The 16386-nt window shown below is 43.9% G+C and overlaps 1 protein-coding gene across 1 annotated transcript; it reads left to right on the top strand.

Moving 5' to 3' along the window:
- The first annotated feature begins 1852 nt into the window (after positions 1 to 1852).
- LOC117491018 (claudin-18-like) lies at positions 1853 to 7918 on the top strand. Its single transcript, XM_034140833.1, has 5 exons — positions 1853 to 2090; positions 4221 to 4385; positions 4469 to 4576; positions 7017 to 7155; positions 7713 to 7918. The coding sequence occupies exons 1-5, from the start codon at positions 1871 to 1873 to the stop codon at positions 7831 to 7833; spliced, it is 753 nt and encodes a 250-aa protein (XP_033996724.1). The 5' UTR covers positions 1853 to 1870; the 3' UTR covers positions 7834 to 7918.
- Positions 7919 to 16386: the final 8468 nt, after the last annotated feature.

The following is a 16386-nucleotide window of genomic DNA, read 5'->3' as shown; positions in this document are numbered from 1 at the left end:
CGATACACAGCACTCCCCTCGACAAAAGGGACGTCCAGTATCACACAACACAGCCCGTCCCAGACACACTGCCCAACAATATTCAAACTGTACATTTGGTAAAAGCTACATATAATAACAGTAAACTAACTTTGAAGTCCTCAGTATTCAAAAGACACTTTAATAACCACTTTAAATAATGTTGAATGTATCAAGATCTACAGAGGTATGAACAAACCACTGAGGCAATACTATGATACATTTTGTGTGGTTCCAAGTCCATATCAATGCCTTATTTCAGGTTGTTTCCAACATCGTCTAATCCTGTATCAAAACTGTGTAATGCTCAGTGTTACCCTGGGATTTTGCAAAGTAGACAGCAAAAAACGAATTTAAATAAGAGAGAATGTTTCTCTTGCCTGTTATTGCCACATGGCAGCCCATCACATTCAGGTTTCCCATCATGAGGACATGACTCAGCCCAGGAGCTGTAAACAGGATGCTGGCTGTGCTCCACATCTTTGTCAACCATTAAAATAGAAGACTTAAATCTTAATGTCAAGAAAATGAAACATGAATAGCAGCTAAAGTTAGGAAGTTAGTTAGTATTGTTTCTCTCAAACATAAATATCTATGACTAAATAATTATCAATCAGAGACATAGTTATTTATAATTGAATTATCATAGGAATTTAGGTATATTTTTACATTTTGGGAAATGTGTTGAGGTCATGTCTGAGAGATATGTCCCATTACTATCGGGCTACAGCTAGCAGGTGGTTAGCTTAGCATAGCATGCCAGACAACCAACACGCTGGTCACAATCAAGAAATAATTGCGTACGCTCCCCGCCAATAAAATGTGATGGCTGTTTGTAAACTTAATTTTTTTTTGCAGCCCAAACCGTTGAGATGCTAGAGGAAGTTTGTTTTTACAGTTCATTTATACAGAACCAAGCCAGCTATTTTTGCTTTTCAGTGGTGATGCTACGTTAAGCTAACCGGGTGTAGCTTTACATTTATAAGCCTACAGCAGACGTATATGAGAGTAATAACTCTGTCTAGAGCCATTTGGAGTTTGATTTGTCTGTTGTAGAAACATGGCGGTTCAACATAGTAGACTTGGGATATGAAGGGCTCATTTTAAACTGATTATACACTCATGAAAACATAGATATTTATAGTTCCCTCAAAACGTTTTATTGCTTCTTCCCACTGTGTGGGAGTGGTTTGATCAGATTTGTTTGGCAAGAAAAAATTAAACCATATGAGCATGATCACATTTGGATTCAATTGCTGAATTCTGATTGGTGCAAAGAAATGGGTGACACCTACATTTCCCTATTGATTTAAAACAATGACAACAACTATTTCACTAAAACTCAAGTTACTTTGAAAGAAAATGGTGTGTTCATGTAGAACCCCACCGTTCATAGTGAGAAGCTAAAACAAAGTTTTCAGGACTGTTGAACTTGATGTCTTGAATTCAAAACAGCTTTACCCAACAACAATGGGACAGGTTAATATAAATCTGCCGACAGTACACACCAGCAGCAGCACTCATTAAATCTGAAGCGAGTAACTGAATTTGAGGTTTTTCTCCAACACTATTTTCATTAAAAAACATTAAAGTGACTGAATACCAAACCACATCATGTTCACTCTATACCAACCAAATTAAGGAGCCAACAGTAATCATATTTCACTAATACGCTCCACCCAACTCCTTCTGTTCATGACTGGGCTGTGTGCAAACAAGCAGGGTCATTGGTGAAGTCCTTCTTGACTTCACACCTGCAGATATCATATTCCAACTCACAGCCGCAGTGCTGAGGACAGACAAAGCTTTAGAATTTGGAGTTTTACATTTTCCCTCCACCAGCAGAAGAACCATGGCAGCGACTCTCTGTCAGGTGATGGGCTTCCTCCTGAGTCTGTTAGGTTTGGGGGGGATGATCGCAGCGACAGGGATGGACCAGTGGGCGACCGAGGATCTCTACGACAACGTGGTGACAGCCATCTTCTCCTACTCGGGCCTGTGGAATTCCTGCGTCCGGCAGAGCTCCGGCTTCACTGAGTGCCGGCCGTATTTCACCATTCTGGGACTGCCAGGTACACTTTTATTTTGTCAAAAGCAACACAAATGATGAAGGAGAGTACTTCATTAAGTCACCAAAAAAATAACGGTTGATGGTTTTTGATAATGCCAAAATGTAACTATAGTCACACCTACAGATTACAAAACAAACAGGTCACTGTGGCTGTGTTTGATCTTTACACACTTACAGAACTGCATTCTATTAGTATATTTGATACGAATTATGGGGAAGAGAATCTGTTGCATTGACAAGTTGTAATTGGTAAAAAATGTAATGTAAATGAAAGGAATGGTATATTGAACTACGCCAAGATCCTTTCCATGAGCAGTGTGGGATTAGGTCAAAGTAGCTAAACTACATCATACAAATACTTTGATGCAAGTAAAAGTCCTGCATTCACAAATGTTCTAAAAGAACAAAAAGTATTGAAATCAAAATGTAAAATAAGATAAGATAACATAAGATGGACCTTTATTAATCCCCGTGTGGAAATTCAGGAGTTTAAGCATCAACAGAGTAAGAGCGAAAGTACAGTACAGATTCACACAAGAGTAATACAATTAAAGATAACAAATTAAATGATATACAGGTAAGTAGCTGTTAAAACAAGAAATAAATTAAATGAACATATATACATATCTGAGTCAAAAATGACTTGTTCATAAATGTATACATATTTTGGCAGATGTAACATTATCAGTTTATTTTTCCCTTAACATGATGGGGAAATACTAACGAAAGGTCAAACCACACCCTTTGTTTACGAAGGGGAGGACATTCTCGTTGCTACTGTTACCGAAACTGGGACAAAGACTGAAAACTGGGTAAACATCTGATAAGAACGGTTCCTTGTTGAATCATATATAAAGATAAGCAGCCGCTCAGGCGCTGCCATTTCATGACTCTGTGACATCGCTGGCTACTTGTTTGAGCGGGACATCTAAAATGGCGGTCTCGATGATTCAGTTAATAGGATTCATGTTGTCTGGGCTGGGGCAGTTCTTAATATCAGCTGCAACAGTACTGGACATGTGGAGCCTGCAGGATCGATCTTTTGCAGTTGTGACCAACATTTACACATACTCTGGTTTGTGGAACTTGTGTGTGGGGACGTCGTACGGTACAACGCAGTGCAGGCCTTATTTTACCATACTAGGACTGCCAGGTAAGAGAATTACACCCAGAGAGAAAAATACATTTATCAAACATTGCTCCACATGTTGGATTAAGGAGGACATTTTCAAAGGACCCTGGGAAGGTACTTTGGAATATTCTGCAGGTTTTAGGGCAGATTTTCCACGTTTCCCTGCTGCATGAAAATGCAGCGGACTGCAGAAAAGATGGTGTCTCTACGGAATCAAATGGAAATTTGATGAGACATCCAAAGCTTAGCTGAGCAAGCACAAGCTTTAGAGGAGTGTCACACAATGTAAAGTACATTTCCACACTCTGTGCTTAACAGCTGAATGTAGTGTAGAGCATATTGTACATAAGGTCTTAAAGGCTTAAGGCTGGAATAATACAGGTACAATATCTTCAGGGGATTGAAAGATGGCATTTTGGGTCAAATCGTTTTAATACATGGTGTCTTGATTTATAGAGTTTTAATTTGAATATTGCTACGCCTGGGAAAAAACAACAGCATTTTATTTGTATTCTTTTTTACTTTTTTCAAAACATGCCATGCGTTTTGAGTGTCTTTTAAAGTTTTGATATACTTATGCATCAAGAAAATATTTATTTATTATATATTGTCAGTGCTTAAAAAGGATGAAAAGTGTTCTATATATTGTTTAAATGTTTATCGATATTGATACACTAATGTATAAGAAGCATTTTGTGTTGAAGCTGGTCAATATTTAGCTATTTTAACTCTATATCCTGTTGGGAATCTTTTTGGGGTAAAATGCATCTTTATTTATTTATTTATTGATCCTATGCTTTTGCATGAAACATCTTAACCTGCAAACTAATTATAACTGCCAAATAGATTTAATGAAGTAAACATATTTTCCTCTGAAATAAAGAAGAGCGGAAGTAGATCCATATTAAGGAACTACAGCTCTCCATTGACCGCTTGCATATTTATTTTATGAGTAAATACTGTGTTGAGATTGTTCTGAGTGGTATCTTCTGGCTCCAGCTCTGCTCCAGGCCGTGCGGGCTCTGATGATTGTTGGAATCATTCTTGGAGCCATCGGTGTCCTCATCGCCATATTTGCCCTGAAGTGCTTGAAGATTGGGAACATGGAGGACAGCATCAAGGCCACGATGACTCTGACGTCTGGGGTCATGATCATTCTGGCAGGTGCAGTGATGTTCACAACGTGTAGTTCTGTTATCACAGCAGAACTGTTCTGCACTCACCCATCGTTTGCTCTTCATTTTCAGGAGTGTGTGGCATTGCTGGGGTGTCTGCCTTCGCTAACTTGGTTGTGCAAAGCTTCCGGTTCACCACATATGCCGATGGCGGCTATGGTGGCGGTGGCGGCTATGGTGGCGGTGGCGGGGGGGGGGGTCTTGGTGGACTCTCAGGAAATCTGACTCCGAGGTAAGCACAAATTAAAACGCTTTTTTATCTGCTACAACACTGTTCAACTTCATGGATAGGATTCTAACTAGCATGCCACTTTTTTGTTGCATAAATTGGGTGACGTTCGTAAGTAAGGTAGTTATCGTGAAGCGCCACATACGGACACTGTGTTGCAGTTTTAAAGATGTGGTTTACATTGTGAATTCAAACATGTCTAATTAGCTAAGCTACGGGAAATATCATGGTCTAGGTTCAATTAACCTGTTTGTCTTGCAACTTAACTTAAGTACTTAATATTGTTGCACCGTGAAATTACTTACAAAAAAGCCAAACAAATCTAAGTGATAACCATTGGTGGACACTGATATTATTTATTCAAATGCTGTACTAAAATACCATTTTAATGTATGAGTATTTTCCAATTCTGCTACTCTATACTTCTACTCCACTACAAGTCAGAGACAGGTATACTTTATTTAAATAATATCTATTTATTAACTTTGGTTACTTTAAAGGTCACCTATTATGCAAAATCCACTTTTTCATGTATTTTATACATAAACATGTGTCCCCTCTGTGTAAAGACATTCTGAAAGTCTCAGGAACAAAGACCCCCTCTCTTTTTGTCCTGATCCATTTATATAAAAACCAGATTTTGGTGACTTTGTGATGGCATGTTTTTTTGGCTTGTGTAACCATTAGCCAATCACCAACCAAGGTAACCCCCCCCCCCCCACACACACACACACACACACCTTATCCTCCTAGAGCACCATTGTGTTCTTTTTAACCAAATCTCTCTCATGCCCCTTTCACACCAACACGTTTTCAGCGCCGGCTCGTAGCTGGAGCCTGAAAAGTACCGGTTTTTCCTGTTCACACCGCAGCGGGGCCGCCTCTTAGCTCCGGAATCCGGTTCACTTCCAGCTCCAAAAAATTGTCGGTCTAGAAGCAACAGCTTCGGAGCTAAGAGGCGGCGTTGCTTACGTCTCTCTTACGTCGAGGCGAGCAGGAAACTAAACCCACCTCCCCTGAACATGGGTCGACTGAAGAGTCTCGTCATGCCTGCCAATAAGCAGTAGCGCTGAGCGAAGTGACTAGAAGGCAACCACACACTTATAAAAAAAAACACACTTTATAAAGTCAGGCAACACTAACCAGGCTTCGTGTGATTCTGTTTATTTGTACCTTACTTTGACCATCCGTTCGCTGTTATTGATCATTGTGGAGAGCAGGCAGACGTTTTGTTTTTTATTATAGCAGCTATCGGATGGAATCAATACATGGGCTGCACAGGTTGTCATGTCCGACATTCACAAGTAGAATCATAATGAAAAATACGCCGGTAAAATGTGCCTGTAGAAAACGGCTTAGCAAGTAGTCAGTTTAGCTTCGGTTGCTATGCTAACATCACCCATGTTATACCAGAGAAACTTTCATAACAGCGTTGTGATGCCAAACAGCGTCAATTCAGACTGACACACATTCACTTAAGGGGAACTGGGGATATGTATCAGCTGCTTGTGTGACAGTCAGACAGTGAATACTTTAGAGCCGTGTGAGCTAACCCGGAGCTAACGGGAGAATAAACTCCCGTGGAAGAGCAGCCAGCACTGCAGCGGTCGGTAAATGCCGCTGAAACACATTAATAAACAATGAACCACGGCACTCTGGAGAAAAGTATAAGGTTGGAGAAGTCGTTATGTAATTTAATCTGGCTTCGTATGATTAAAAGCAACACGATCATCGACCCGACGCAGTCCCCCGTTGTTGTTGTAGTTGGCGCCGTTGGGGAGCAAATCAGCGATGTAAACGGTGACGTCATGACGCAGCAGCGGCAGCACCATCCCGGCTCTGAGTGGTGTGAACAGAGCGGGAGCTGAAAAGGGAAACCGGAGCTGAATCAGAAAAGCTCTAGCTCGGAGCTAGAAAGGGAAAAACGCTGGTGTGAAAGCCGCATCAGAGGGGCGTGGGGAGTGGCTCCTTATTTTCATCTAAAGTAACAGACAGAGAATCAGCACTTCTGAAACAGGGCTGAAACAGAGGGGATTATGGGATGCTGCAATGATCTGTTTGGTGTTTCAGCCAAACACTTCAGAGACATGTTTTGTATATATCTGAGAACTTTAAAATATTGATGAAAAGGAGAATAATAGGGGACCTTTAAATAGTCCGTTTAATATTATAAAAAAACAATCTGAAATGGGCGGTCATGCAGATTAACTACTTTTTGTATTTAATGTACATTCTAAGTGCAGGTCTTGTTGTAACACAGTTTTTCTACACTCTGGATGACTAAATTGCAGTAAATTTACTTTGTCCACCTGGCGGCGAAACTGGCAAATTGACTTCTGGAATTAGTGTGTTATTTTTATGGCATTTGGTGAAACCAGGCTGCTTTGTCAGGTTTTACTAACCATGTCTTCTTCAGGTACACTTTTGGCCCCGCTCTGTTCGTGGGCTGGATCGGGGGGGCTGTCCTCTTCATCGGGGGCATCATGCTGTGTCTGGCCTGCCGTGGAATGACTTCAGAGACGACCCAGCGGTACGTTCCGTCATCTCTGACCTTTTCTGATGATTAACACCACCAGTGGGGGAAACTTTGTCAGAAGTTCTGTGCTCTGGACGGGGTAGGGTGCTCCTACAGAAGTGTCCAGTAAGCAGAACTAGCGCAAATTGAATGTTCACTGCTGTTAAAGGAAGCCCTGGCTCCTGACAAAGCTGAACAACAATGTGAAGCACCCCTGGATAAGTTCTGTTGTGCTGTGGGGCAGTACAAACATCTTAGTTCCTTTCAAAGTTAAGGACACTCAGCAAAATGTAAATGCACTAATTTGGTGTGTGTATTTTTTCTCTGCATATTTAATGCAGAGTTGCAAGTGTTTACGAGGCCACTTCCAAAACAATACACGTCAATACATTCTTCTCCTGGTCACACTTTCCCTTGTCAAAAGGTTTTTAATCCTATTTATTTCAATTTTAATATCTATACGTGGGATAGAGACTGATGGGGACGGGTTAGATGATGTCAGAATTCACTGCAGCAGCTCCACTTCCTGTTTGTCTTTATTTAAAGTTGCTTGTTTTTCTGATATTCTTCAGGTATGATGGGATGGCCTACAAAGCGCCCTCTCACCCCACGATCTACAGGTCTGACACCAGACCCTCGTACAAGGCTCCCAGCGTGGACGGGAGGTCCAACCAGAGATTTGACTACGTGTAAACTCATTCTCTCTCATAGATATACCTCTCTGTAACACTCTGCTGCTCTGTCATGCTGTTTCTGTTTTGTGTTTTTCTCTACTTTAATCTGGCTGAACATTTAAGATGTGTTTTTTATTGTGTTTTTTTTAACAGTGTCTTAAAAATCTAATACTGGTTTGGGGTTTGTATTTGGATATTTTTGTCAAATAAAAAATGAATCTGATTCTTTATTTGTGTAATAAAAAATGCTCCACCATATCATGTTACACAAAATATTAAAAGATGATAAGAAAATAAATAAATAAAAACATATATTTAAAAAGAAATGTAATACATAAAAATAAAAGAACTAAAGAGGCCCTGTGATGCTTTTTGGGGTTTTCCTGTAGTGTGTTCTATAGGATTTTGTAAATGGCTAAAATCCCTGTGTTCCGTCCAGAGGGAGTTTCTCTCATAGTGACATCACTACAGTATGTAACACTCGCGCTTTTATTGGCCAGCGCTCCAACACATTGTACATGATATATAGGCTAAGGGGCGGGACATCTCTAAGCAGTTGATCAATCACAACAGAGCCGGCCAGCTAACCAATCAGAGCAGACTGGGCTCTGGTTTCAGACAGAGGGTGAAAAGAGGTGCTGCAGCACAGGCAGTATGATAAAAATAAAGAGCTTTTTGAAGATTAAAGCATGGAGACATGTCACAGTAGAGACACTACATACTGATATACACCTGAACATCAGCAGGAGAGGACTCTTTAAAGTAGAGACACTACATACTGATATACACCTGAACATCAGCAGGAGAGGACTCTTTAAAGTAGAGACACTACATACTGATATACACCTGAACATCAGCAGGAGAGGACTCTTTAAAGTAGAGACACTACATACTGATATACACCTGAACATCAGCAGGAGAGGACTCTTTAAAGTAAAGACACTACATACTGATATACACCTGAACATCAGCAGGAGAGGACTCTTTAAATTAGAGACACTACATACTGATATACACCTGAACATCAGCAGGAGAGGACTCTTTAAAGTAGAGACACTACATACTGATATACACCTGAACATCAGCAGGAGAGGACTCTTTAAAGTAGAGACACTACATACTGATATACACCTGAACATCAGCAGGAGAGGACTCTTTAACGTAGAGACACTACATACTGATATACACCTGAACATCAGCAGGAGAGGACTCTTTAAAGTAGAGACACTACATACTGATATACACCTGAACATCAGCAGGAGAGGACTCTTTAAAGTAGAGACACTACATACTGATATACACCTGAACATCAGCAGGAGAGGACTCTTTAAAGTAGAGACACTACATACTGATATACACCTGAACATCAGCAGGAGAGGACTCTTTAAAGTAGAGACACTACATACTGATATACACCTGATCATCAGCAGGAGAGGACTCTTTAAAGTAGAGACACTACATACTGATATACACCTGAACATCAGCAGGAGAGGACTCTTTAAATTAGAGACACTACATACTGATATACACCTGAACATCAGCAGGAGAGGACTCTTTAAAGTAGAGACACTACATACTGATATACACCTGAACATCAAATAGGGCCCCTTTAAAGGAAACCTGGAGCCAGGTGCAACAGCGGTTTGCTACTTAGCCTATACTGTTAGCTAATTGGAGAATATGCATAACAACATTTTAAAAAGTCACACCACACAAACTTTTTCCTCAAATAAAGATTAGTTAATGATGTGATAACATATGTATTTATATACAATAACTGTTTCAGTATGCAATTAAATAATTTATACAGAAACGATATAACGCAGATTTGAAATTGAAGGAAAAAATGTCTTTCACACATGAAATAATTTAGGAGAACATAAAATGACATCCACTGCTCATTATAAAAGTCATGAAAGAGCATCAAAATCTGAACAAATATTGGTTATTGTGTTGTTATTTATCCTATTAGTGTTATCAATAGAAAATGCACAGGTCATCAGTTTATCCATGCTACTTACCTGTTATCTGCAGGCCTGCAGCACCATATGATGAATCAAATAATTATCACTGTTTTCAGGGTAATTGAATAAAGTAAATGTCTCTCCTCTAATAAACAGGGTTTGATGCAGGCGCTGTATATACTGTATGAGGCCTGCTCTTTAATACCCATCAGCACTGCGACTCCTCAGGGATGTCTTGATTTCCCAGGGAACGGGCAGAAAATGGTTTAGATGATTTGCATGAAATCACATTTCTTGATAATGCAATTAATGAAAGTATTAAGTAGGTGGTAACATTTAATCACACTTAGAGTGAGTCATTCATTGTTCTAATTAAAGTGTAGCAAAGTAATGGCTCTGCATTAAGACAACGTGACAAACCTTTGTTTAAGCTCCTTTCCTCCATGCCTGCAGGGAACTCTCATGTCTCCAGTCGGGCTCATGGACTGATAGGTGAGGCCGCACTTTCTCTAATGCATGGCACATAATGACAGATCTGATACAAAGATGACCTGCAGTATGATGGACATTGAGTGTTCCACTTTGATGGATCAATACAAAACAGTCCTCATAAAATCCAGTCTTAAATTCACCCAACAGGAGGGTTTGATCCGTTTACATCTCTTCAATCTATATGCATGTGTTATATTTCTTAAATCTAAACTGCTTTGTAAGGAAATGCATTTTATGTTTATGTGACACTTTATGTCACACATTGTGTTCAGATAATAACTGATACAGCTTAAATATTATTTTTCACTTTAAGGGAATTATAGTCTTGATTTAGACCACATGTATTTTCTTTTCAGGATTTTCATTCATGATGCCACTGTTGTTTTTTTTATGATAGGGCTTTTTTTCCCCACAGTCTTGAGTATTTCAATAACTTGCAACAACTGCATTTTTTGTGTGTGTGCATTACAAGGGAAAAAACATGTATTTTCCTCATCGAGCAGACATGAGACAATGCTTAATCTGGTGTACAAATATTTAATGTGATGGTTTTAATGTTTTGTCCTCAAGGATCTCAGTGTCTGTATTTTGGCTACGCATTTTACGATACATTTATTATAAGGGGAACTTCTACAGTATGATGCAGAAATGTAGATTGACCCCTATTTTTTAGAAACCCCTTCCTTTGAAGGTGTATGGTAAGGTGGGACCATGTGGATCCGGCTAATAATCCTCATTCCTGGAACTCTGGCACCATCTCCTGGCAGAGACATGCATCACTGCTCTGTCAGTGGAGTGGGACCTTTACTGTACTGTATACAGTATGTACAGTATAAAGTATGTACAGTATGAGTGTGACATGTGTTTCAGTGATTTGTGAGCATGTTAAGCAGAACCCTGTTCTTCTTTTCACTATTATCCTTTTAAGAGATCTCCCACTTTGACTTGTGTTCATATTTATGTTGGTGCAACCATCTCAATAAAATAATTTAAGATTGCTTTTTTGGTTTTATTTATTTGCCTGCATTCGTGAGCCGCCTGACAATCCTCACCACCATTCATATTAGCCCCAAATAATTAAATTCATAATCAGATTTCTCAATTACAACTGAAGAAATTATCCAAATATGATGATTTCAAACTATGAAAACATTTTAGTAAACCTGTAACTTACAAATTAGCTCTTATTTCCACTTTGATAGATCAATAATCCCCTGATATTAGCAGTTTTGTCAAAATGAGCATTGTCGTGCCAATCATTTGTTGTTTAGTATATTAAAGGTCTCCTATCATGCAAAATGCACTTTTTGATGTTTTTTATACATAAATATGTGTGTGTCAGGGAACTCACGCAGTGTCAGAAAATAAAACCCTCTCTCTTTTCTTCCGTACCCACATGTCTAAAGACCGGGCTACAACGGAGCTGATCCAGATTTGCTGCCGATATGACGTAATATCAGAAATGTGGGCTGGCTTTACACCCACGGCCCTATCAGAAACGTTGCTATCAGAAACAATGTGCGACGTGTTTTGGACGTAATATGGTCTTTGTTCACATTAGCAAGCATCGCTAACACTCAGAGCTAACCTGTACTGGAGAGAGTATGTGTAAAAAAAGCAGGATATAAAAGGTACTCACCTTGTGGTAAACCCGCAAGAGAAAAAGCATTTGCACTCCATAGACATGTTTTTTAAATATATTTTTATATATCAGACCTATATATGCCTAAAAATAGCATAATAGGAGACATTTAAGTTTGCATCAATATTTGTAGTTCCTACAGTTTCTCCAATAGCAAAGGGTCAGGTGGTAGCAGTATATAGGGACGTTCAGGTGACTCAGGATTATAGAGGACAGTTTTAGAAGCTGTTGGAGGGAACATGTCTGCAGCTCAGACAGCTGAGGAGCTTCAGACAGCAGAACGAGGCTGCAGAGAGACATCCTGAAGCTGCAGAGAGACATCCTGAAGCTGCAGAGAGACACTCTGAGGCTGCAGAGAGACATCCTGAGGCTGCAGAGAGACATCTTGAGGCTGCAGAGAGACACTCTGAGGCTGCAGAGAGACATCCTGAGGCTGCAGAGAGACATCCTGAGGCTGCAGAGAGACATCTTGAGGCTGCAGAGAGACACTCTGAGGCTGCAGAGAGACATCTTGAGGCTGCAGAGAGACATCTTGAGGCTGCAGAGAGACATCTTGAGGCTGCAGAGAGACATCTTGAGGCTGCAGAGAGACACTCTGAGGCTGCAGAGAGACATCCTGAGGCTGCAGAGAGACATCCTGAGGCTGCAGAGAGACATCCTGAGGCTGCAGAGAGACACTCTGAGGCTGCAGAGAGACATCCTGAGGCTGCAGAGAGACATCCTGAGGCTGCAGAGAGACACTCTGAGGCTGCAGAGAGAACACCTGAGGCTGCAGAGAGACATCTGGCTGCAAGAGACATCTGAGGCTGCAGAGAGACACTCTGAGGCTGCAGAGACATCTTGAGGCTGCAGAGACACTCTGAGGCTGCAGAGAGACACTCTGAGGCTGCAGAGAGACACTCCTGGAGGCTGCAGAAGACATCCCTGAGGCTGCAGAGAGACACTCTGAGGCTGCAGAGAGACATCCTGAGGCTGCAGAGAGACATCTTGAGGCTGCAGAGAGACACTCTGAGGCTGCAGAGAGACACTCTGAGGCTGCAGAGAGACATCCTGAGGCTGCAGAGAGACATCCTGAGGCTGCAGAGAGACATCCTGAGGCTGCAGAGAGACATCCTGAGGCTGCAGAGAGACATCTTGAGGCATGCAGAGAGACAATCTGAGGCTGCAGAGAGACATCCTGAGGCTGCAGAGAGACATCCTGAGGCTGCAGAGACACTCTGAGGCTGCAGAGAGACACCCTGAGGCTGCAGAGAGACATCCTGAGGCTGCAGAGAGACATCCTGAGGCTGCAGAGAGACATCCTGAGGCTGCAGAGAGACATCTTGAGGCTGCAGAGAGACACTCTGAGGCTGCAGAGAGACATCTTGAGGCTGCAGAGAGACACTCTGAGGCTGCAGAGAGACATCTTGAGGCTGCAGAGAGACATCCTGAGGCTGCAGAGAGACATCCTGAGGCTGCAGAGAGACACTCTGAGGCTGCAGAGAGACATCTTGAGGCTGCAGAGAGAATCCTGAGGCTGCAGGAGAGACACCCTGAGGCTGCAGAGAGACATCCTGAGGCTGCAGAGAGGACACTCTGAGGCTGCAGAGAGACATCTTGAGGCTGCAGAGAGAGACATCTGAGGCTGCAGAGAGACATCCTGAGGCTGCAGAGAGACACTCTGAGGCTGCAGAGAGACCTTGAGGCTGCAGAGAGACATCCTGAGGCTGCAGAGAGACATCTGAGGCTGCAGAGAGACACTCTGAGGCTGCAGAGAGACACCTGAGGCTGCAGAGAGACATCTGAGGCTGCAGAGAGACATTTGAGGCTGCAGAGAGACAACCTGAGGCTGCAGAGAGACATCTTGAGGCTGCAGAGAGACATCCTGAGGCTGCAGAGAGACACTCTGAGGCTGCAGAGAGACATCTTGAGGCTGCAGAGAGACACTCTGAGGCTGCAGAGAGACATCTTGAGGCCGCAGAGAGACATCCTGAGGCTGCAGAGAGACATCTTGAGGCTGCAGAGAGACACTCTGAGGCTGCAGAGAGACATCCTGAGGCTGCAGAGAGACATCCTGAGGCTGCAGAGAGACACTCTGAGGCTGCAGAGAGACATCTTGAGGCTGCAGAGAGACATCCTGAGGCTGCAGAGAGACATCCTGAGGCTGCAGAGAGACACTCTGAGGCTGCAGAGAGACACTCTGAGGCTGCAGAGAGACACTCTGAGGCCACAGTATTTTGTTCTCAAGGTTGTATCATATTCCCTCAACCTTATTGCTTAATCTGAACTCATAACGTCGGGTTACGTATTGTAACCCTTGTTATATAAACACAGGCGGAGCCCTCTACTGGACTCTATGGGTACTACCTTATCATGTAAGCATTCACCTACTGAGATTTCTATAGACGTAGCCGGCCCCGGGGCGGGCCTACCTGAATGCGTGCGCATCTCACTTCCCTATAAAAGGAGGCCTCGCCTCCTGACCACCATCCTACACCACTCTTCAGCGAGCGGTATGGACAGACAGTGCCCCCAAGGTAGAGGGCTCCGCCTGTGTTTATATAACAAGGGTTACAATACGTAACCCGACGTTATATCTCTCACAGGCTCCGCCCTCTACTGGACTCTATGGGTACAGTGGGCGGAGCCCCGATGTATGCACGCACTGTCGTCCATCACACCGTTCCACCTCACTGTCCCTGACCGGCTTTAGCAGCCACTGCGCCTCACTCACCTCTCCCTCGGTTGTAACCGTGGAGAAGTCCGGGCTGCGGCCGATAGAGCACACCCTGACGCGCTTGCCTCGCAAAAAAGTGTGCTCAAAAATAGTGCTGAGGACTCCCGTGCGTCTGCCCCTAGGCAGACAGGGAAAGTCCGCAGCCCTGTATGGGTTCACTATGCACTCTCCCTCCTGAGTCCCTAAAGAGCACGGGGAGAACGCAAGTGCCCCCTATGTCCCCCCACTCAGCCACTGACCCTGTGCAGAGTGTGTAGGGACTATAGTATGGAGGGCTCTCCCCCTCCTGCCTCCAGGCAGGCGAGGGGAGCCCTTCAGCCCTGTAAGGGCCCAGAGCGCATTACATCACCCTGCGACCCTCCAGGGGTCCGAAGAAATGTAAGCGCATTTACGCCCGGGGAGGGGGTCAGATGCCCACTGACCCACAGCCCCCCCCCTCCTCACCAGTCCTGTGTTGCCCCAGCAAGCACAGACGTTGAGAAAGAGCCAGACATATCCAAGAGATAAAACGTTATGAAGGGGCCTGGCGTTGACCAAGACGCCGCCGTGCATATATCCTCCACACTCACACCGCTGAATAAGGCTGTTGATGCAGCCACAGCTCGTGTGGAGTGCGCACGGACCCCCATGGGACAGGCTCTCCCTGCCTGCTTGTAGGCGTGTGCAATGGCTTCGCAAAACCAGCCTGCCAGGCGTTTCTTGGACAGAGCTTTTCCAGTCACCCCGCCCCCGAAGCACACAAACAGCTGTTCAATGCGTCTCAGGGTAGCTGTGTGCTCTACATAATATGCTAACGCGCGCACCGGGCAGAGGAGGTGTAATTTAGCTTCCCTGGCCCCACCATGGGGTGGAAGACTAAAACCCCCCAACTGAATAGCCCTCAACCTGAACGCACTCCTTAGGCTTTTGGGCACAAAGGAGGGGTTCGGTCTGAGTGTCGCCCCACTCTGGTCACCCCGAATCAGTAAACAGCTCGGGTGCACCGACAGAGCGGTTAACACGGACACTCTTTTGGCTGACGTTAAGGCAAGTAGCAACGCTGTCTTCCACGACTGTGCTTTCAGGGAGGAGAGCTCAAGAGGCTCAAAAGGCTCCGTGACCAGAGCCTCGAGCACCAGCGGCAGGTCCCACTGCGGGGCGGAGGCGTGCACTACAGGACGCAGCCTCCTGACCCCCTGTAACAACCGCAACATCAGTGGATGAGAGAAGGCTGACCTGCCGTTGAATCCCTCATGACAGGACGAGATGGCTGCTGCATACACCTTCACTGTGGAATGAGCAAGCCCTCTGTCCACCAGTAACTGTAAGAAGGATAAAATAGAGCCCAACTCACAAGATAGGGGCTCTATTCCCCGCTACTCACACCAATGCTGGAATCTCAGCCACTTTGGCCTGTAACAGGCTGTGGTGGATTCTGCTCTAGCTGCCTGGATAGACTGAATAACGCTGTCAGACAATCCACCCTGTCTCAGCCTGTCCCTCTCAGGAGCCAAGCCTGAAGAGGACGGCCCAGAGTGGGTAACGCCCCGATTGCACCTGCCTCTTGAGACATCGCCCCCCAGAACTGGGGGATCGCCCAGGGCTGGCCCACCTTCATCTGTGTCCTTTCTGAGTACCACGGAGCCCCGACGCGATCCGGTGCCACCAGAATGACTGCCAGATGTTCTCGCCTCACTCTCCCCAGGAGAGGGAGAATGAGACGCAGCGGTGGAAAGGCGTAAAGCAGCTTCCTTGGCCATGGCTCGTGTGCAAACGCGT

Source organism: Trematomus bernacchii, unplaced genomic scaffold (assembly GCF_902827165.1).
Source record: "Trematomus bernacchii unplaced genomic scaffold, fTreBer1.1, whole genome shotgun sequence".
Lineage (NCBI taxonomy): Eukaryota > Metazoa > Chordata > Actinopteri > Perciformes > Nototheniidae > Trematomus > Trematomus bernacchii.
The sequence above is the reverse complement of the archived record's forward strand: the minus strand, read 5'-3'. Positions and strand labels throughout refer to the sequence as shown.

Coding starts and splice junctions, on each gene's coding strand:
- LOC117491018 (XM_034140833.1), top strand. CDS start 1,871: ATGGCAGCGACTCTCTGTCAGGTGATGGGCTTCCTCCTGAGTCTGTTA. Junction 4,386..4,468: donor GGTCATGATCATTCTGGCAG/GTGCAGTGATGT, acceptor CTTCATTTTCAG/GAGTGTGTGGCATTGCTGGG. Junction 4,577..7,016: donor TGGCGGTGGCGGCTATGGTG/GCGGTGGCGGGG, acceptor CTGCTTTGTCAG/GTTTTACTAACCATGTCTTC.